This window comes from Phocoena sinus, chromosome 3 (assembly GCF_008692025.1).
Source record: "Phocoena sinus isolate mPhoSin1 chromosome 3, mPhoSin1.pri, whole genome shotgun sequence".
Classification (NCBI taxonomy): domain Eukaryota; kingdom Metazoa; phylum Chordata; class Mammalia; order Artiodactyla; family Phocoenidae; genus Phocoena; species Phocoena sinus.
In genome coordinates this window covers 24,230,858-24,252,973 of record NC_045765.1, presented here as the reverse complement: position 1 = coordinate 24,252,973, position 22,116 = coordinate 24,230,858, and the positions used below count along the sequence as shown (strand labels likewise).

The 22,116-nt window shown below is 52.6% G+C and overlaps 1 protein-coding gene across 2 annotated transcripts in view; it reads left to right on the top strand.

Moving 5' to 3' along the window:
- Positions 1-22,116, top strand: part of ERGIC1 (endoplasmic reticulum-golgi intermediate compartment 1) — a 107,009-nt gene that overhangs the window by 46,876 nt on the left and 38,017 nt on the right. Inside the window, exons 2-4 of one of the 2 annotated variants that reach the window (XM_032625184.1) lie at positions 4,046-4,107; positions 11,725-11,797; positions 21,878-21,972. In XM_032625184.1, coding sequence (XP_032481075.1) covers positions 4,046-4,107; positions 11,725-11,797; positions 21,878-21,972 — 230 coding nt within the window. Of the gene's footprint in view, positions 1-4,045; positions 4,108-11,724; positions 11,798-16,570; positions 16,708-21,877; positions 21,973-22,116 lie in introns of those variants that run through there. The other variant, XM_032625185.1, reaches the window with a different exon arrangement.

The window sequence follows — 22,116 nt, the reverse complement described above, 5'->3', positions numbered from 1 at the left end:
ATAAGTACAGGGCAGTGGAAGGACAATGGCCTATGGACCCAGACTTGGGTATGAATCCCAGCTCTGCTAAATTGACTTGCTGACTTTGAGCAAGTTGCTTATGGCTGAGTCTTAGTCTTCTTCCTGGAAAAATGGGATATCAGTATCTGGCAGAGTTACTGTGAGATGAGACTTAAATACAAATATACGTGGGAACACACCCCACGTGGGATGGCAGTGATTTTGGTTTGCGTCATTCACTCTTTCCAGAGCACCTACCTTCTTTGATTGCCATTGCCTCCTATAGTTTTGTCCAAGTCTCGCCTCCTCTCTTAGACCTTTGTTCGCTCAGCCTTCATCTCCCCTCCCTCTGTTGACAAAGACACGCTCTTCCTGACACCCAGCACACCTGGGCCACATTTGTTAAGCCAGCATCTCAAATTCTGATGCCTATAGGGACCAAACATACACAAAGAAAGCAAGCTGGGTGGGATTTTTACATGAAATCTCCCGCTTAAGCTTTAAAACATTTTTTCATTAAATTAAAAAAAGATCTTAACTTTTCATTTGGAAAGAATTGAAGACTTGCCAAAAAATCGCGAAAATAATACAAAGGCTTCCCATATGCCCTTTACCCAGGCTTCCTTAAACGTTATATAACATTATATAACATCTTATATAACCAAACCATTTTCAAAACCAGGAAAAGAACATTCTACAGTACTATTAACTAATCTACAGATCTTATTCAAGTCCCATCAGTGGTCCCACTGATGTCCTTTCTCTGATCCAGGACAGCCTGCAGGGTTTAGTGGTCACATTTCTTTAGTCTCCTCCAATCTCTGACAGTTCCTTAGTCTTTACTTGGCCTTCGTGTCCTTGATACTTTTGACAAATGCTGGCCAGTCATTTTGTAGCATGACACTCGGTTGGGATTTGTTTGATGTTTTCTCATAATTCATCCGAGGTTGTACACTTGAGCAAGTTCCCCACAGGAGTGATACCCTCCCCAGTACTTCATGTCAGGAAGCACAGATGTTTCTCCTCTGTAAAGTTACCTTTTTCCCTTTATGATTCATAAAGGTTGGCGGGGGGGACTGCTTAGAAGGTATGGAAGTATCCCGTTCCTCATCAGACTTGATTTACTTATTTCTTTATTTACATCTATGTAGATTTTTGGCTTCCTATTTTATCTAACGGCTCATAATCTATTACTGTGATTGTTGATTTTAATGCTTATATTGCCCCTTCTTTGGCCAGTGGGAGCCCCTTTAAGCTGACTTCTTGTCCTTTTGATACGTCCCATCATTCTTTCTTGCTTTCTGACATAAGAAGATACTCCAAGCTCATCTTGCATTTTCCCTACCCAGCCCTGGAATCAGCCATTTCTCCAAGGAGCTGATCCCTTTGAGTAAAGAATGATATTTAGAAGCCAAGGTTTGAGGTCCAAATGTGCTCACTGCTGTCTGGCTGTCACTGTTCCTGCACCCTCTCTATAGAACGAGCTAGGAAATAAATATACGTGATGTGTCCACACACAGGGATGTTTCTCTATTTGTGTATGCTGAAAACCATGAATTCACAGCAATACCTTCATTTCCACTCTAACACCATGGGGTTTATTCTACTTCTCTCTCTATGTATACCTCCCTTCCCTAACAGTGAGGCACCCGGCCCCCATTATCTTCACTGTATTTATATATTTGATCAGCCCCCCTGTATGCAACCACCTCCCATCTCTCCCTCTCTCACCCTTGTCAGGTTCGGACACTCTGCTCTAGGCCACTCCCCGCTCCTTACCCTGGACAGCCTTTGACTTCCCATAAAACTCCCAGTTTTGAAATGGTGGCTCATATATTTATTAAACCATGAGGCCCAGTTTCTGGCTGTGGGCCCAGGGTAGTAACCAGGTATTAACTGGACCAGGAAGCTGGCTTGTAAGCCCCTCTTGCCTCTCCAGCATCCACTCCCTCCATTCCCGTCCTAGCACCACAGGCAGGTAAACTTAGCCTTCCAGCACGTCAGGCTCCATCCTCTTCTTCGTCTCTGCTTTTGCTGTTCTTACTACCTGGACCAGTCTCTGCCTGCACCTACCCTTTCTCCCATCCTCCTGCTCAGACATCGGCTCTTTCTGGAAGCTTCAAGATGACCCCAGGTGCCCTTTCCAGGTCCATCCAGCAAACCCCATGGTGGGGCACCACCGCGTTCTCCTTTTTGGTCCCCTCTTTGTCTTTGCTGCTAAACTACAGGTACACAGAGCTGAGGGCTGATTTTATCTCCATGTCTCTAGTACCTAAAAGAGGGCTAGCACATAGTAGGTGCTCGTAAATGTCAGCCAAATGAGCATTACTCACAGTAACAGCAGATACTGATATAGTACTTTTGGGTGCCAGGCATGGTTCTAAGTGCTTTATATGCACTAAGTCATTTGGTTCTAATCCCTATGCAGTGAGATGGTTACTGTTGTTGCCCCCATTTTGCAGACAGAGGAACTGAGGCACAGAGAGGTTCACTGACACTTCCAAGGTCTCACAGTGGTGGGGTCACATTTAAGCCCAGGCAGGCTAACTCCCCAGTACATACTGTCTCCTCTAATATGCCTCCCACAGGTAAAGTGGGCAGCATTTTCAGAATAAGGGAGGTGAGTAGGTATGGATAGTTGAGTCACATGAGGCCCCCACCCCTCCTGACCACACACCCAGCCCCAGTTCTTAGTGCCCTTCGGGCCCTAAGCACAGGAGACTGGTGGCTGAGCAGGTGGGAGAGAAAGTGAGACCTTTTAGCTCTGCAGCCTATAGGAATGTTTTCTCCTCTGAGGTCTTGAGGAACCAAGCACCTTTCACGTGTTATTAGAGTGAACGCAACAGGAGTCAAATATCAGATCTTATGCAAGATTTCCATGTCATTGCATTGGGGTTAGCACGGCACTAACCTTGTTTCCCAATCACCCAAGAGGAGCCATCCGCCAGCCCATCACCCCTGGAGGGCGGAGCTGCCAGCCTCTTCACCAGAGAGCTGGGAAAGGGCTGTGGACTTAGAGCTGCTTGCTCATCAAGTGAAGGGGAAGAAGCCAAGTGCCTGGGAACGCTCTGTGTCAGCTCCTCCGCTGACGTTCCTTTCCCCTACACAGGGGCCTGGCGGGGTCTCGTAGTAGTACAGAAAAGGAAACTGAGGCTCAGAGAGGTGACGTCGTTTGCCTGACATCACACAGCAAGGAGGAAGACCAGCCAAGATTTGAACCCAGGGCAGTCTGATTCTAGGGGCCTTACCCCTTAAAACAACGGCCAGAATTACACCCGCGTCTGCCTGACTCCAAAGCCCTCAGTTCTTCCACCACCAGCCCACCAGTCTGCTCTGGTGGGATCCATATGAAAAAAAGGCGTCTGCTCTGTGTCTGGGCAGAAACCCACGTGAGCTGGAGCCAGGGCTGTCACGAGCCGATGTCAGCCCCAGGCAGGATTTTCTGTTAACCTGCTGCCTTGGAGTTCAGGAGAATCTCCAAGAAGAAGGCTGCAGAAGCTGGGGAAGGGGGGAGTGGAAACAAGAGGAGGTAGAGACAGGAAATGGAAGAGGGGGCAGAGAGGTGACGCCAGGCAAGAATGCAGCGCCGTCAGAGAACTCAGGAAAGACTGCACTTGCCCATTCCCTTCAGCGTCAGACAAAGCCAACGCCCAGGTTCAGTTCATTCCCCCAGTGCTTACTAGGGGCCTCTTGTGCCCCAGGCCCAAGCAAGGGTCTGGGGACATGGCAGGGCACAACACTTAACAAGGTCCCTGCCCTTGTGGAGCTTACATTCTCTTAGGGGCAAGACCAGCCAAGACCCAGAATCAGATGAGGGGTCCAGGCCATCTGTCTCAGGGGGTGACAAGTAGCGAGGCAGTGCGACAAAGGAGGTATGGGAGCCAGGATCCCATGGGGGGCAGGGGACGTCCTTCAGGCCTCTTGGAGGAAATGGTTCGGGGAAGAATGGCGGCTGCTGGGCACACCAGCCAGCACCATTTTCCCCGCTGCCTGGCACCTGCCCTTTGCGCCCACCTCACCCCGTCGTCCCCTTTGCTCTCCACAGGTTTGACATCTACAGGAAGGTGCCCAAGGACCTCACACAGCCGACGTACACCGGGGCCATCAGTGAGTAGCCTCCTTCTCTCCGTTGCTCCCGACCCTCTCCCCACTCTCCGTACCTGTGCCTGCCCGCCCTCTGCAGAAATGCTGGGCCAGGGAGGGAAGACAGAGAGACAGGAGGAGGGAAGAAATGATGGGCATCTTGCTGGGCCCTGCCTCTAGTCCCTCAGCTCTTCTCTGTCCTCACTGTAACGCTGTAAGGTATAGCATCACCTGTTTCTGAAAGGAGACACCAGAAATCAATCATCAAGAGTAGCTGCCCCAGGGACTTCCCTGGTGGCGCAGTGGTTAAGAATCCGCCTGCCAGTGCAGGGGACACGGGTTTGATCTCTGGTCTGGGAAGATCCCACATGCTGCGGAGCAACTAAGCCCGTGCGCCACAGCTACTGAAGCCCGTGTGCCAAGAGCCCGTGCTCTGCAACAAAAGAAGCCACCGCCATGAGAAGCCCACGCACCGCAACGAAGAATAGCCCCCGCTCGCCGCAACTAGAGAAAGCCCACGTCAGCAACGAAGCCAAAAAAAAAAAAAAAAAAAGAGTAGCTGTCCTTGGGAGGGGAAACGGGGGCTCATGGGTTGGAGGGAGACTGACTTTTCTCTTCACACCTTTTAGACTATTTGAGTTTTTAACATAAGGATGTTTCTATCCATTTAAAAAAATAATCCTCTCACTCAGATTTTGGTTTCTGAATGCCAGTCTTCTACTTAAAAGGACCCAGGGCTCCTGGGAGAAATGACTGATTGCAGGGCTGGGACAGGAAGTGTACAAAAGAAGCCTGGGACACCTTGTGCCAGAAAGCAAAAAAATGCCCGGAGGAAAAGCAAGGGGTGGAGGTGTGTCAGCAGGCCACAGGAGCCAGCCTGAAAGAGGGCAAAGACCAACACAGGGCAATCTGAGTAGCACAATAAATAATGGCATTATTGGCTTGTTACCCAAAGAATTAAGAAAAAGGTCCAGGAGTCCATATACTGATCTAAATAAATGGGAAGGAAGGGTTGAACCTTCCTTATAGAGGAATTCCAAACAATATTTATGAATATATCCCCCTCTGAGAGGTACAGCTCAACTCTCCTCTCCTGGAGTGTGAGCTAGTGACTCACTATTAAAGAGGAGAGAATGGAAAGGAAGTAGTAACTATGGTGGAGACATCCAGAGCCTGCCCCGTCACCGAGTGACAAAGGTTAGCATCAACCAGTGAGGAAGAGGTTGACGTAGCTGTCACGTGCCCGCTGCCTGCCATGGGATTTGATGGGAAGGGCACCTCACCTCCGTGGGATCTTCCCCCAAAACCACAACCCAGTCTAATCATGGGAAAGCAGCAGACAGCCCCAGCCTGGGAGACCCTCTACAGGACACCTGGCCAAGACTCTTTGAAAGTGGCAAGGTCTTGAAAACCAAGAAAAGACTGAGGAACCGTCACAGTTTCGAGACTAAGGACACGGTGACTAAATGTAAAATGGGATACCAGGTCTGGTCCCGGAACAGAAAACAGGCACTGGCGGAGAAATGAGTGATCTAATAAGTCTGTAGCATAGTTAACAGTATTGGACAATGTTAATTTCTTCATCTTGACAAACATACCAGGGTTATGTAAGATGTTAACATAAGGGGAAGCTGGGCGAAGGGCGGATGGGAACTCTCTGTACTATCTTTGCGTCTATTATTATTCCACAATAAAGTTTATTTTAAAAGATATAAAAACAAACCGCAAGCACTTTGCAAGCAGAAAGGCTCTACCCACATTTTCCAGATGAGAAAATGGACTCAGAGAGGTGAAGTGACTTGTCTGAAGTTTCACAGCTTGCAAGAGGTGGGCCTCTCCAGTGCTTGGTGTGGGAGAGGGACCCTCCCCGTGGACTGTCCCCTGAGCAGGGCCCTGGGGCCGGGCAGTCATTTTGGAGTCCACCGCTGCTTCCCAGGGCAGGCCATTATCAGGTCAGGGGATGACCCTGGGGATCCCTGCACCCCAGCTGGCTCTGCCTCTAGCTTAGGTCGTCCAAGCTGCAGATGCCTTCTTGAGTCTGGCTGTCCACATCCCCGGAGAAGAGAACAGAGCAGCCGGGCAGCAGGATTCATGTCCTGCTCGCTTCAGATCTGGCCGAGCTGGGTTCATTCTCCCATTTAGCAGCTGGGTGACCCTGAGCAAGTCACTTCACCTTTCTGAGACTCAGTTTTCTGATCTGGGGGTTAAGTGTGATCACGCCTGTCAAGTATGGGGTATGTGCCATACTCTCAGTGCTGGACCATGCACCTCTTCTTATCACTGTCCTCTTGGAGCCCACAGCCCATGAGGGTCTGTGACCGCAGGAGCTGTGACACTTTGTGCATTGATCCCCACGGAAAAGGTACTCGGGGTACATAAGAGGAAGAGGGCTTGTTCATCTACCCGTTCAATTAGTTTATGAACCTGGTCACAAAAATTCCAATGAGGCTTCCTGTCCCCTTCCTACCACCAACAGCTCAGGCCACTTCTTTGCAGGCTCTGCAGTTCTCTCCCTTATCGAGTATGTTTAACAATCAGGTCTGTATCCCTCTAGAATTTTTAAAAAAACATATTCAGTCTTTGAAATACCTGTGTCGTCTTTTTAAGCACAGACAGGAGCGTACTGGGCACACCGTCCTTCCCTGCCCTTTTTTAACGGACACATCCTGCACACCTTTCATACCAGCACGTAAACGGCCACCATGTGCTTCTTTCCATTGTCTGGCCGACCCATGGTTTATGTAACCAGCCTCTTGAGGATGGGCGTTCTGATTCCAGCTTATTGCTATTATAGACATCCTTGTCCATATGTTTTTGTATCCTTGTATGGTTATTTCTGTAAGGTAACTTTCCTAGAAGAGGAATTACCGGGTCAAAGGGCATGTGCATTGTGAAATGTGGAAGGTACTGCCAAGTGGCCCTCCGGGGACGTGGTTTGATTTGCAGTCTCAAGCACAGTGTGTGAGAGGGCAAGTTCCCTTGCACAAGAGGAAAGGCGTGAGCACGGGAAGCCAGCACTTAGCTACCATTTAGTGAACAAATATTTATCAGCCAGGTCTGGGGCCAGGCCGTGTGCCATGTCCTGGGACCAAATTGATGAATGGGCTTCGGTCTTTGTCCTTGAAGAGTACATGGCTGAGCAGGCAGGCAGATACAGAAACACACCATTTCGTGACGTCACGGTAAGTGCTATTAATAACTGAAGGAAACAGCAAGGGCACTGGAGACTCACAAGTCGAGGTTTGAATTTTGCCTTCTCCACTGAAGTGCTTATGTGGCCTTACACAGATTGCTTCCCTTGCTGGTGTCTGGGTCTTGGGTCCGGTACCCCCTTTGCTGGCTGCACCGGATCTCCCACTAGCGAGCATCCTCCTGGTGTCACATTCCTACTGTCCAGTGCCTGAGTCAGTTTCAGAAGAAGTCTGGAGTCACAGAGCCTGAGCATCTTGCCCAAACATGGATTGAAAAACTCTACAGTATCAGAAGGCTTTTCTGGTGGAAATACTTCCTACCTGCCTTCACGTTTTTTATTCACTCATTCACTCAGTCAACAAATATTTATTTCATACCTTCTCTGAGCCAGGCACTACGCTAGACCCTGAGGCCCCAGGGGTGCTGAGACATTGTCTCTGTCTTTCCAGTCTGGGGACGAGGTAGGGGAAGCAGACACACAGCATGGGCTGCTGGACGCTCGGATTCAGCTGAGCAGACTCCGCACTTATCCAGCTGCTAGGTCCAAGCCTGGGACAACACACGCAGGTTTCAGAAAGAGGCCTTCCCATCCCTATACCCCCACCTCTGATCTGCATAGAGTCAGAAGTTTGGGGCCCGTTTGCAGGCTTGGAGAAAGGAAGGCAGCTAGAAAACCTGGACTGGCCTAAGTCATCATTGACCTTCGAAAACACCTCCCGAGTTTGGGCCTGTTCATCATTACAGCAACCTGTGGGTTGCTGGGGCTTGAAGGGTGGGAAGGGTGAAAATGGCTCTGAAACGTGGGTCATAAAAGGTGTGAGATTTCAAGTGACAAGGGTGCTTTGCCCACCTGGAAGGATTCTTTATCAGGAGGCATCACAGCTGCAGTTTGCAGGTGAGAAGGGGAAGGATGTGAGCCTGGGAAATTGGGATTGCCAGCTGGTCTTCTGCAGTGGATTTGTTCAGCAGCTGGAGAAGACGTTTGAAATTAACTTCTATGCCATGAAAACAAACAAGCCACATGGCCACTCTGTATAAACTGATGTGGGACCTGCTTAGACATAGGTTGCTGAGTGAGCAAAGCACGGTTGAAAGCATGTGTACAGGGACTTCCCTAGTGGCGCAGTGGTTAAGAATCCGCCTACCAATGCAGGGGACATGGGTTCGATCCCTGGTCCCGGAAGATCCCACATTGCCGCGGAGCAACTAAGCCTGTGCGCCACAAGTACTGAGCCTGCGCTCTAGAGCCCACGAGCCACAACTGCGGAGCCCGTGAGCCACAACTACCGAAGCTCGTGTGCCCTAGAGCCCACGTGCCGCAACTACTGAGCCCACGTGCCGCAACTGCTGAAGCCCATGCGCCTAGAGCCCATGCTCCACAACAAGAAAAGCCACTGCAATGAGAAGCCCCTGTGCAGCCACGAAGACCCAACATAGGCAAAAAAAAATAAATTGAATTTAATTTAAAAAAAAGAGAGAAAGCATGTGTACATTATGCTGTTTGATTAGAGGAAAAACTCGTATGCCCGTGTCAGGACACAGACTGTAGGGGTGGTACCTCTGGGCAGGGGGCTGTGGGTCGGGAGTGAGAAAGAGACTCACACAGTTTGCCTTTTTATACGGCTTGATGATTTTTCTTATCGCTTGCATGTATTACTTCTTCCAAGAAAAAGTAAAACCCTTAAACTCTGTCCTGTACAGCTTTTTCAAAGTTTGGAAGAACTGGGGAGTCATTCTAGTATGCCCCATGTCTGGGTGTGGTTTTGGAGGCTTGGTGGGGACTCTGGGGATGTCCCTGCCTCGCCCTTCACTTGGAGTCTCGGGGTTCCTTAGGGCATTGGCTCTAGACCGCTCAGGTTCCAGCCCTCCTCACCCCCACCCCCACCCCCCACCTGCCACCCAGTGTGTCCCTGGGCCACTCTCTTCCTCACTCTGAGCCTCCATTTTTACACCCTCCACACGGGCTCATACCCTCTTTCACATGGGAGTGTGCAGTGACAGGTATCTGTTAACACTCCCACAGCAGGGCATGTGGTAGGTGTCCCACGAACACTTGTTCTCTGCCTTCTTGCCTCTGAATGTATCTTTTTTTAAAAAATAAATTTATTTATTTTATTTCTTTATTTTCGGCTGAGTTGGGTCTTTGTTGCTGCACACGGGCTTTCTCTAGTTGCAGCGAGCGGGGGCCACTCTTCGTTGTGGTGCGCGGGCTTCTCACTGCGGTGGCTTCTCTTGTTGCGGAGCACGGGCTCTAGGCGCACAGGCTTCAGTAGTTGTGGCGCACGGGCTTAGTTGCTCCACGGCCTGTGGGATCTTCCCGGACCAGGGCTCGAACCCGTGTCCCCTGTGTTGGCAGGCGGATTCTTAACCACTCTGCCACCAGGGGAGCCCAGAATGTATCTTTGACTGTACATTCCGCCATAGATAGATGATGATAATAATAATGATGGTGATAATGACAAATAACCTGGTTTCAGCCTCAGTCAGGATGGCTCAGCCAACCGGGTACAGACTGTCAAGAATGTGGCCGAATCAGCAGGTGGTACTGGGAACGTTTCTTTGCGGGAAACTGAGGGTCAACCCACTTGCCAAATCACCTTCCCCAAATCACCACACCCTCCAAAGTCTCCCTGATGAAAATCCTGATAATGAGCTGATGCTTGAGCCATTATTACCTGCCAGGCACTATTTCAAGTCCAGTTTCTGTGCTGTGGAAATTCTCAAGCAGCCCCATAAGGCAAGTGCTACTACTGGTGCCATTTTACAGATGCGGAAACTGAGGCAGAGAGAGGTGAATTTAATTTACCCAGGGGCACAGCACGTGAGTAGTGGGACCACACTGTGTGAGCCATTGCCCACGACATGCTTCTATGATAAACCCAGGTCAGGCACACTCAGCCCTTATCCTGTATTCTGGGGGCTGGCTCCCTGCCTTACACGAAACCTATTATTGCCTCCTGTGTGCCCAGCCCCAGGCCAGGCACTGGAGCTGTGGAGTTTTTGCCTTCCAGGGTATCTATCAGTCTAGCGAAAGGGAGAGCCACAGATCGCATTTGGAAGGTGTTCAGATAGAGGCTGGGAACACAGAGGAAAGAGTGACCAGCTCAACCTCTGAGGGTTGGGGGAGCTTCTCACCAGAAGGGACATTTGAGTTGGACCTCAACCTGCGAGGGTGAGTAGGAGTTCACCAGGCAGAGAGGATGACCAAGGAAGAGGAGGGAAGATGGGGAAAGACATTCCAGACAGAGGAACCATAGCATATTTAGGGGAGAGCACATGGCTCGAGGTCGCTGGCTGGATAGACGTAGGGGGAGTATCTGGAGATGAGTTGAGGGCCAGCCCCTGGGGCACTTGTTATGTCCTGCCCCAAGGAGCGAGTCCAGGGTCACAAAATCCAATCTCATCAAGGGCCAGGCAGGCGAGAGAAATCCAGGTGATGTGGGCCGACCCTGGAGCTCCATTCTGCTCTCTCTGCACTTCAGACTTGTAGGACCCCAACTCTTCACTGTCACAGAGAGTTGTCCCTTCTTTTGAAGCAGAGCACTGGGTATCCTCACGTTCTCGCCTCTGCTAGGGACACGAGCACAATGTTGATGGGACCACAGCGGGTGGTGATGGAGGGCAATCGACACTCTGCCTCAGCCTTGGAATCTGGGTGGCAGGAGGGGATGGTGGGGCCTGTAACAAACTGGTGAGCTCAGAGCCCCTGTGGGAACAAGGGCTTGAGTGTTCTGGAGCAGCCAGAAATCTGGACTTTTTTTTTTTTTTTTTTTTATTTTTTTTTTTGGTTTTTGCGGTACGTGGGCCTCTCACTGTTGTGGCCCCTCCCGCTGCAAAGCACAGGCTCCGGATGCACAGGCTCAGCGGCCACGGCTCACGGGCACAGCCGCTCTGCAGCATGTGGGATCCTCCCGGACCGGGGCACGAACCCGCGTCCACTGCATCGGCAGGCGGACTCTCAACCACTGCGCCACCAGGGAAGCCCCCAGAAATCTGGACTTTTATGTGAAATCTCTGGATTGTTCAATGTCAGCTCCAAATTTTAAAATATGCATCAGTCGAGCCAAACAGAACACATCTGTGGGCCACCGATTTGCAGCCCTTACTTTCTGACTGACTTCTGCATGAGAGTGCTGTTACGGAGGGAAGGCAGGCTGGCCCCTTGGAGGATCTGCCTATTTGCGGGCATGGGGGGCTGGCTGGGGAGCCACGGAGGTGGAGCTGGAGGTCCACACGGGAGGGTCAGATCAGTTCCAAAGGCGGTCTACCTTTCTGACAGTGGGGCTGCTTCACATTGAGGCCAAGAGTAAGAAGGGGCTTTGGGGAGGGTCTGTGGTCCTCTGTCCCCCACCCTGTAAGCAACTTTTCTCTGAGGGCAGGGTCCGGGGGCTGGCTTCCCTCCATCATTGCCCACCACCCTTAACTGGGTGTCTGTGTTGTTTCTTCCAGTCTCTATCTGCTGCTGCCTCTTCATCCTCTTCCTTTTCCTCTCGGAGCTCACCGGATTCATAACGACAGAAATGTAAGTTAACATCGCCCACTGGTGAGGCATTCCAGAGCTTCTGGGGACCCCAGATGGGAAGAGAGAGGGGCTTTACAAAGGAGAGAACCTTCTACCTCCTGTTTCCAAGCCTGTGGCATCCGTCACTCCTCTGTTTCTTAAAAGGGTTTTAAAGCCAGAGCGGAAACCAACATTGCTTTGTTAAAGCTGAAGAGAAAACTCTGGTTCCCTTCTGGGGTCAGGGAGGCACCTCCCGGGTCCGCAGATGAACAGAGATCATTTGCTGATGTTTGCCGTCCCTGTGTGTGGCCAGTGAGCGTTTTTCCCTCTGAGTCATCACGGGGTCGTTTGATGTTAAAGCTGGAAGAAGTTAGAGAAGAATGGGGGCAGCTTTCTACCCGAGGCGGTGGAGGGGGCGGAGTTCTGACATCGGAGCCTGGCCCCCCTCAACCGAGCCCCCTTCCCCGTTCTAGGCCCACACTGGGTGAGGAGTCAGCACGGGCTTCCTGGCAGCGGGTTGACGCACTGTGAATCCATCCGTGGTTCCTAGAATCATCGGTTGTTCAGATAACCTAGTAAATGCTCTGGGGCCTGTGTAACACCGAATGCCATTGGAATTATTCATTCACGACACAGCCTCATCAGATGCCCCTCTGAGCTGACTTAGACCCAGAAGCTTCCCGCCTTCACCTCTGGCTTCCAAGCCTCTGCATTTCCACGTTTATAACCCAGAAAGTCATCACGGGGCTGGGCTCTGGCCACCCACTCCCCTGTCCAACACCGGAATTTTCTTTTGCACTCATGGAATTTCTTGGTTTCCTGTGCCCCCCCCCCCCCCCCCGTCAGCCACAAGACAATAGGAAACTGAAAACATAGCTGCTCAGCCCAAGGTGGTCCTTGTTGCTCTGTAACCATTACCGCCATAATCCTCAAACAGCCCTGGGAGGTAGTTGTCCCCTCTTTATAGATGAGGAAACTGAGGCTCTGAGAGGTGAGGGGACTTGTCCACTGACTTGCCCACCACCCACCCACCCCCCCATGCCCCAACTCGTTTCTGAATATAGCTTCCGCCCTCCTCTGACGTGGGAGAATTTGTCTTCCCTGTCTGTCTGATCCTGTTTTTAACCCTGATGGCACCAAAGCCCCAGGAGCCTCGTGGAGTGTTGGAAAGAGCACTGGACAAGGCCTTGGGAGATCCAGGGCCAGGTCCTTGCTCAGTTACCACCTGCTCTGTGACAGGTGGCAAGTTGCCAAACCTCTCTGGGTCCCAGTATTTCTGGCCAAACAAGAGAGGGTACATCAGAGGCAAGGCTTCCTTCCAGGTCTGGGGAAGCTTGTTTGCCTCCCAAGACATAACTCCTTGACCAGGCAGGGGTCAGACAAGGAGCTTTGTTCCCCCTGGACTCTGTCCCAGTCAAGTGTGCACATTTGGGCCACCGGATATTTCACGGGTCATCCCATCATGATTTGGAGGTGGAAGCAGGGAGAGCAGCCAGAAATTGAGACCTGCTGGTATTATGAAGGACCTACTGTGTGCCGGGCACCTGCTGGTCTCTCCAGGTCACGCCCCATTCCCTGGGAGGGGGGCTTCTGTGCAGGCCTCTCATGTTCTGAGCCAGGTGAGAAGCGGTACCCAGGTGACAGCAACAAGGAGGGAGCCCTGACCGTATCCCAGGTGCCAGGTGCAAGGCCTTACCTATTCCAGGCAGGGACACGGGCAAGTGCAAAGGCCCTGAGGCAGGAATTACCTGGTGTATGTGAAGACAGAGAGCTGGTGTGTCTAGAGCAAAGTGAGCAGGCAGGGAGAGGAGAATATGGAGCAGGTGGACCCAAGTCAGGCCAGGCTCTGTACACTGCCATGGATTAATGGCGATCATCCTTGGTCCTGAGCCCTCAGAGTTCAGGCATCAGGTCTGTCCGATTCACTACCATGTGACTCCATGCTCAGAGAAGCCAAAAGTGCAGGCGGTGGACACAGATGGTCCACAAGCAAACACAACGGGATGTATCAATTAGTGATAAGGGCTCGGAAGAAAAAACAAAGCAGGATAGGAGATAGAGAAGGTATGGGCTGTTTTGTGAGGCTTTAACAAGATTATTTACCTTCAAAGGTGCTTAACGTACTTTAAGATCCATATCCCCTTCAGGCATTTATTCATTTCATATTTCTTCCCTGTCTAACGGGAAAAAGGTTGTAAGGCCACTCAGCACCTGTCATGTAATGAGTACTCTGTGAGTGTTCGTTTTTTTGTCTCCCCGCTTGAGTTAAGAAGGGGCCCTCCCTCACCTCCAGCTGACATTCTGAGAGGCAGTTCGTTCAGCCAATCATCAGCTTAGCCGATAGTGAGGCAGGGTGCCGAGGCAGCACCCCGACAGGTGAATTTGGACGTCAGAGCTGGTGACTGCAGCAGGAGGTGACTACAACAGGAGGTGACTGCAGCAGTCACTCTGGTGACTGCAACACACCCCACTGCCGTGTGCAAGGCACTTGAGCAAGCCGGGACAGCTCACTCCGTTTACCAGGGCAGGACTCACTTCTTTCTCAAGAGCACAGTGTGTTCCCACTGCTCTGTCCCCTTTCCCTCTCCAGGACTTCCTGGCTCCTGGAGGCATTCTGAACATGCTGGTCCCACCACACCCCCGGAGAGGAAGAGGGGCCATTCATTCAGTGTTTGCCTTGTGTCTGGCCCTGGGCTAATAAGCACTTCCCCACTGGCAGTGAGAGGGCTGGGGGAGAGGCAGAGCAGTGGGGGTGAGAAGAGAGACCTGTCCGGGCCAGAGGCTCCATCCACGATGATGCGGTGACCCTAATGCCTCCTTTCTCTCTGCGGCCTTGTGCCCAAGGCGCAAGAGTTGCCCAAAGGGCGTCCTCGCGGGCGAGGGCTCCACAGGAAAATCCAGAGGACAGAGGATTGCACCTTGGGGTCCTTCCTCTGTCAGAAGCTTCCCCGACCCCCGGGAAGCCCTGCTGATCCGGGAAGGACCGCAGGTCACAATCCTTTTCCTTTTCTGGGTGGCTGGCCGTCCCTGGCAGTTTTGTGACCACCGTGGGTTGGCCTCCCCACCCCCGCCGTGAGATTGTAACCCAAGGAAATGAGGTCACCTCTGGTTGGATCAGCACTGCTCTAACGCTGGCCTGTGGTTATCAGTGACATAAGAGGCCGTTCTGGCCCGGCCCGATGGGGAGGGAAACCTGTTTGGGTGATGGGACTTCAACCTGGACATTAATTATACTTGGGAAAGTGGCCCCCCAGGGTGCTCTGAGGCTCTGTGTTTGTAAGGGAGCGGCATCCTGGCCACAGAACATTCCAGTCTGTGACTCCCCAGGCTCTGGCTGCTCTTAATTATTAACATGATGAGGATTTACAATAAGAAAATGTAGTAACTGGAGCTCTCCATTGATCATTTCTAGCTTAATACAACTCAGACTTTTCAGTTGTGATTTGTAATAGGCAACCCCATGCCAGCCACCTAAGCTAGCCCTTTACAATGCTCATCTTACTTAAAGGTCACAAAACCCCTTGAGCCAAGTACTGCTGCTGACATTAGTCTCACTTTATAGCTGGGGAAACTGAGGCACCAGGAAGCTAAAACCACAGTGCGGTTAGTAAGTGGTTAGAGCGAGAGTCAAACCCAGGCCTGGGGCTTCCCTGGCGGTCCAGTGGTTAGGACACTGCACTTCCACTGCATGGGGCACAGGTTCGATCCCTGGTCAGGGAACTAAGATCCCACATGCTGTGGGGAGTGGCCAGGAGGGAAAAAAAACAAAAGAAAACACCCAGGCCTGTGTGATGCCAAAGCCTAGAATTGGTACCCAGACCCCCATAGCCCGTCCTTTTCTGCCCAGAGCATTCTGGAGCCCCGCGGACATGGCAGCTGCTGCTTTTTGGTCACAGAATAGTTCACTGGGAGACTTGGATGCGCCCTTCTGGGGGGAGGTGGCCTCACAGGTGGGAAGCCATTGCCCACCGAGTTGGAACTTGGACATTACCTTGAACTGTATCCTCACACGCTCTAGTAGGAGGCCCAGAGTGGGTAGGCCCGTAACTTAGCCAGGAGGAGGAGCTCGACAGCTCCCTAGGAGCCCAGTTTACCCACTCTGAGGCCTGGATTGTGAGCCAGGGCCAGGTAGGGAGCCACAGTCATCACATGGAAGAGCGATGGGAGGCCTGAAGGCTTCTGAGCATCGAGTGATGGGATGGGGTTCGTGCCTCGGGAAGATCACCTCTTGCAAAGATGGGTTTGGGGCGGGGTGACCCTGGAGTCCAAGGCCTGGTGAGGGGGCTGGGCAATGACCCAAGGCAGAGAGGCTGAGGGTCCCAGGGTGATGGCTTTGGAGAAGGGTGTGGGGGCAGGACTAGGCGGCTGCAAAGAGATGCTTTGGGGACATCTGCCTGGTAGGTAATAGGTACACTAACTTACACCTGGGACGGTCCGGATTTAAAACTCAAGGTCCCGGAGAGCTTGCTTGCATAACCTCATCCCTCCCCTCCCACTCCCACCCCAAGCCCTTTACTGCGAGCCACACTGCCGGGTAAGTTTCCATTAGATCAAATTATTAAGCATGGAGGTCAGCGACTTTGGGCAGGAATCTGAAGTATTCAAGTGCTCTTCTAAAAGCAAATAAAATTGTTTTCTGTAGATGTCATTGGACTCACGCCTCAGCCTAGAATTTCAAGGCCCTCCGTTACATTCCACCTACTCTCCCCCCACCCAAACCTCCCTGGTCCCTTTCTTCCTCTCTCCCTACATGGCCACTGCTCACTGACCCCCACGCAGTCCGACGCAGTCTGGCGTCCCCCACCTGGAATGTGCCCCCGCCCCCCGCCCCGAGCAGAGGTTGTGAGCACGAGCTCTCTGCTGCCGCTCAGGGAGCCCTCGTCCGGGGCAGAGCTGCGGATGGGAAGGAGGCGGATGCTGCAGCTCCTGAGGTGTGGTGGGTAGAGATGACAGAGGGAGGCTTGAGGGGGACACAAAGGGAGTGGAGCCCTTAGCACCTCCTGTCCTGTAGGTACTTGGGCCATGGGTGGTGTGGGGTGGGCATCTGCAGATTATCAGAAAGATGGTGGCCCCTGCATCGCAGGTCTGCTTGGGGGCCACCAGCCTCTCGGTCTTTCATTGATCCTGCCCCACCCAGTGGAATGTGGTGGAAAAAGCGTGGTTCTGGGCATCAGTGGCTCCAGCGTCCAGTCCTGCCTCTGCCTCTTCCTCTTCCTGGCTGTGTGATCTTGGTCAATCTTTTATCTTCCTTCCTCTGAGCCCAGTTTCATCCTTGTGAAAAGAGAACAGTAACTCCTATTAAACGCTGGCTTGCTGTTTAAATGAGATAGTACTGATATATGTGCAAGGCCCCAGCACAGTGCCTGGCACCGGCTGGGTGCTCAGAACCAGGACATCTTGGATTAGTTAATAAGCAAGGCAAGCTTTTGTGTGGGCCTTAGAATATACCAGGGGCCTTGCACACATGTTTCATCCTCACCACAGTGCTGTGAAGTGGATCCTGTCGCTGTGCCTGTGATTATCAACTCGGTAAACATTGTGATATTAATAATAACAATAAAAGTAGTGAACATTCATTGGGCACATACTGTTTTCTAAGATTATGTCTATGGTTGTCCCTATTTCACATCTAGGGAAATTGAGGCTGGTGAAGAAGGCAAAGCCCCTTGTGGAAGGTCAGCCAGCCAGTGGGTAGCAGAGCTAGGATTTGAACCCTGAGAGCATGGAAATCCAACACGCTGCCTTATTCTCTTTACCCAGAGGGGCCTGTGCTCTGTGCTAGGCCCTCAGACACAGATGATAACATGCACACCCCTGGCCCCGGGACAGCCTGCAGCTTTACTGCGACTCCTCACACAGGCCTGTGAAGTAGCTGGAACCATTATCCCTCTTTTTCTCCTTTTCTTCCTCCCCTCTTTCCTTTTGTCCTTTCCTTCTTTCTCGTGAGGTATGTGTATAATGTACAAACGTCAAAGTGCACGAATGTTAAAGGTGAGGCTTGATGAACGCTTGCCTGTGTTCCCACCCGTGTCACCATCGCCCCATCAAGACAACATGTCTCCACCTCCCGAGAGGTTCCCTGGAGCCCCCTCCCAGTCAGGAACCACCACCACCACCACCACTGTTCTGACTTTTATTACCATAGATTGATCTTGCCTATCTTCAGACTTCATAGAAAGCTTTCCCAGTTTTACAGTTGAGGAAACCGAGGCTCAGAGAGGGGAAGCAACTAGTCCCAGGTCCCCCAGCTTCCAAGTGGCAGAGCCAGGAGGTGAGCCCACGTCTGTCTGCCACTGCCCCACGGGTTCTCATCACCCATGCTGGTGACGGGAGGAGTCAGGCCCACAAGAGCCCCCAAACAGCAGTGGTGAATCCACAAAAAGCATTGATTTTCCCTCCAGGTGGGCTGATTTCTAGCCTCTGTTTGCCTTTTAAAATCAGTTCAGCCAATAAGGTTAACTAGCCTTGGCAGGCACCTGCGAGTGGTGCTGAGGGCAGGCCTGCAGCGCTGGCATGGGGTGGCAGGAGCCCAGGAGCCCTGGAACATTTTCCTTGGACGTGGAAGGCGGCTGTATCGGCCTCACTGGGCAGGTGGCACAGGTGATTGAACCGTGTTGATCCTGCGGCCCGGAGCCCTTCCGGAAGGTGCCTGGGAGCAGCCAGTCCTGGCCTTACGTAACCAGACTGGCCCCAAGCTCTGCAGGCCGGTGAGTTTTCCATCTCCTCCCCAGCACTTCGGCCCCTGTGTCTGGGGCGGCACTTCAGCCCCGGGGAGCCTGGGCTCCGTGGGCTGGGAGAGGCCTCCTGGGGCCTCGAGGGTGAGCTCACCTTGGTGCCACACCTGGGATTCACCTCGCTCTGTGTTGAGGTCACCTCCAGAGGATTGCCAGGGGATGACATCATCCCACAATCCCTCAGTGATGTGCAAGGGCCCAGCCTCCCAGGTAGGAAAGGTGAGTAGCTTCAAGGAAGAGTCTCACTCAGCTGGGAAGGGAAGCTGGGGGCGCTCCCTCCGTGATGTTCTGTTAATCACTCATTGATCTCATTACTCAGCAACCCTACAGAGCTGCGAATTAAGGCAGGGGTAGAAATTGGGCGCTGAAGGCTTAAGAAAGACCATTTGGCCGTGGAGAAGTTGATTTTCCTCCAGCATAACCTCCTGTGGTCCCCAGAGCTCCTCTGCCACTGGCTCATTTGTTCTTCCTGATCTCTGACGTGGGCCAACGCTATGAGCCTGCCAAGCCCAGGCCCCTGTCTCCTCTCTCACACCCTGTGGCCTCAGAGGACAAGGGCCCTGCTCAATTTCTCCTTTGACCCCGGATGCTGAGGACGAGAGGGAGGGGAGGCGGCATGAGCCCTGGAGAGCCTGGTGGAAGGCAGACCTGAGCTGGGGTTCCATCTTGGCCAGCTCTTGCTGTGTGACCTTGGGGATGGAACTCACCTTCTCTGAGCCTCAGTTTCCTGGTTCTAAAATGGGGATCAGCGGAATTCCCTGGTGGTCCAGTGGTCAGGACTCCACGCTTCCACTGCAGGGGGCACGGGTTTGATCCCTGGTCAGGGAACTAAGATCCCGCGTGTCGCGTGGCACAGCCAAGATAAATAACTAAATAAAATAGGGATCAGGACATTTCACAAGAGCAGAAGGGATACGATGAATGCATATAGGCCTGATTGGGGCCTCTCCTGGCTTAATGGCCTGGAGGCCCAGCGATCTGAAGGCTAAACCGAGTCTGTTGCTCTCTTGTCTCTGGGAATATCCTTGTGACCCCCACAAGGAAACAAGCTCTAGGTATCTTTCTGAGCCTACCTTTTCTTGTTAATTGAGCATCAGCTGTATCACACTAGGAGCCAGGGGCACAAAGACAGGGTCTTAGTAAAAATGAAGTGCCCTTGCCCTGGCCGGACTCATTCTTTCACAAAGAAGTGGCCATTTACAAGGCTGTCTTAGAGACCAGTTGCTTAGAGCTGACAATCCTTTATTTTACAGCCTGTGGACAGGACCCACGGGGCCTGATTCATGTTTAAAATAACCACAGCCCGGCCACCTCAGGCACTGCCCCCTAGCTGCCCGTTAGGCTGGCCTTTAGAATCGGTGCCCTCTCCCCGCGGGGAGTTTACCTGGGAATCAGAAGTGAGCTTCAGCCACAGCCATCTGGTGTCCACTCAGCAGCTCCTCGGCGGTGTCTCCAAGTCACCTTGAGCTCGGCACGGCCGTACGGGACTCGGTACCTTTCCCTCCGCGATAGTCCTGCTTCTCCTCCAGGGGCTCCCAGCCCAGTGAATGGTTCCAGAAAGAAACGTGGCCGTCTGCTTGCATGCCTCCCTCGACCCGCCCCTGTGCCCTGTCCATCAGCGAGTCCTGGCTGCTCCGTACACCATACCTGCATCCCTCCCTCCTCTCCATCCCCACCACTCTGGGTCCAGGCCACCATCTCTGACCTGCACCACTGCAGCAGCCTCCCAGATCTCCCTAGTGCACAGGGCCCTCTGGTTGGTCCTAAGCCTCCAGAGGGATCCTGTCGAAGTGCCAGCCTGACCGTGCTGCTGTGCTTAGGATCCAGTCTGATGGCCTCTGGCCCACCTAACCTGCCCCCCGCCCTTCTCCGACTGCGTCGCACCCACTTCCCTTTGCTCTGTTGCTGCAGCCGTGGTGACCTTTGTCCAATTACCCCAACGACCCATGCCCTTCCCGCTTCCAGACCTCTGCAGTGCTATCCCGACGACTCTCCCTCCCTCTTTGCCAGGACAGCCTACTCATCCTTCAGACCTCAACTCCCAGAGACAGCGTCCCAGCCCACTCTCCCCAGGGGTCCATCACCCCATGAGTCCCTCGCACGGCACCCCGCAGCTTTCCACCAAAGTTGGGATGAGGTGTTTGTTTAGGAGCTGAGTGATCTCTCTAAGCTCAATGAAGGAAGAGACCGTGTCTGTCTGGTTCCTCACTGTCTCTAGTGCCTGCCAGGTAGTAAATGCTCAAAAAGTATTTGTTGAATACTTAGCATATTGCTGACAGATCCCAGTGTGGTGCCATTGTCCCCAACAGCAAGGTGGCCTAGCTGTCCACGGAGCCACCTGCCCGCACTGTACCTCCCCCGCCCCACCTAGATGCCCACGTCCCTGTCCCCGAGGGCTGCAGGTATGTTACCTTACATGGTAAAGGGAACTTTACACATGTGATTATGTCAAGGGTCTCGAGATGGGGGATGATCCTGGGTTATCCAGCTGGGCAGGATGGAATCACAAGAGTCCTTACAAGAGGGAGTTAGGAGGTCAGAGGAGAGAAGATGCCCTGCGGCTGGCTTGGAAGATGGAGGAAGGGGCTATGAGCCGAGGCCTCTAGAAGCTGAAAAGGGCAAGAAAACCGATTCTCCCCAGGAGTTCAGCCCTGCAGACCCATCTCAGACTTTGGACCTCCAGAAGTATAAGAGAATAAGTGTGTATTGTTTGAAGCCATTAACTTGGTGATAATTCATTCCAGCAGCCACAGGAAAGTAATACGTGTATTAGTCTAGCTGTGTCTAGGGCTTTGTGAGAGCCTGGGTGAGGATGAGTACCCAGAGAATCCTCGACTTCCCAGCCGGCTGGGGGGTTGGGAGGGTGGGGGGCTGAGTGGGGGGAGCTCAAGAGAGGAGGGAGTCAGGAACCGTGTGCCTGTTGGTACCAGGCCCTGATCCCTAGAATGGTCTCAATTCTCATGTGAGTGTTCAAAACACCCCATTAACAGTGGGTGGTGGTATCCCCGTTTAACAGAAGGGTTCACAGAGGTGAAGTTATCTCAGAGGTGAAGTCATCTGCCTGAGTTCCATAGAAAAGTGGCAGAGTCAGGATTGGACAGTGAATCCGTCTGACTCCGTGCTCTTGCTGCCATCCCGTCCAGTCCTCCTCCCCTCCTTCTAAGGGGTAAGGCCCGCATTTGGAGAGCGCCACGGAGATGGGAGCCCTGCCCGCCCCCACCCCCGTGCCTGAGCAGGTCCAGGCTTCCCCCAGATGGGAGTCTGGGTTGTCTAAGCAGTGGTCACCAAGTGAAGTGTCCCTAGCTGTCCCCTGCAGCTGGGATGGGTGTCCCCATCTCAACAAGGCTTCTGTACTTGTCTCCTTCAGTGTGAACGAGTTGTACGTCGATGACCCGGACAAGGACAGCGGGGGCAAAATTGACGTCAGCCTGAACATCAGTCTACCCAATTTGCACTGTGAATGTGAGTATTCCCAGCAGCCCTCTGCTCCGGCAAGACACTTCCTCTAGACAGTGCTGTGTGTGCAGAAATGGCGAGATGACCGGGACAAGTTAAGTGGATGGCAAGCTGCAAACAACGGGCAGCAGGAAACTCTCCCCACTTTTG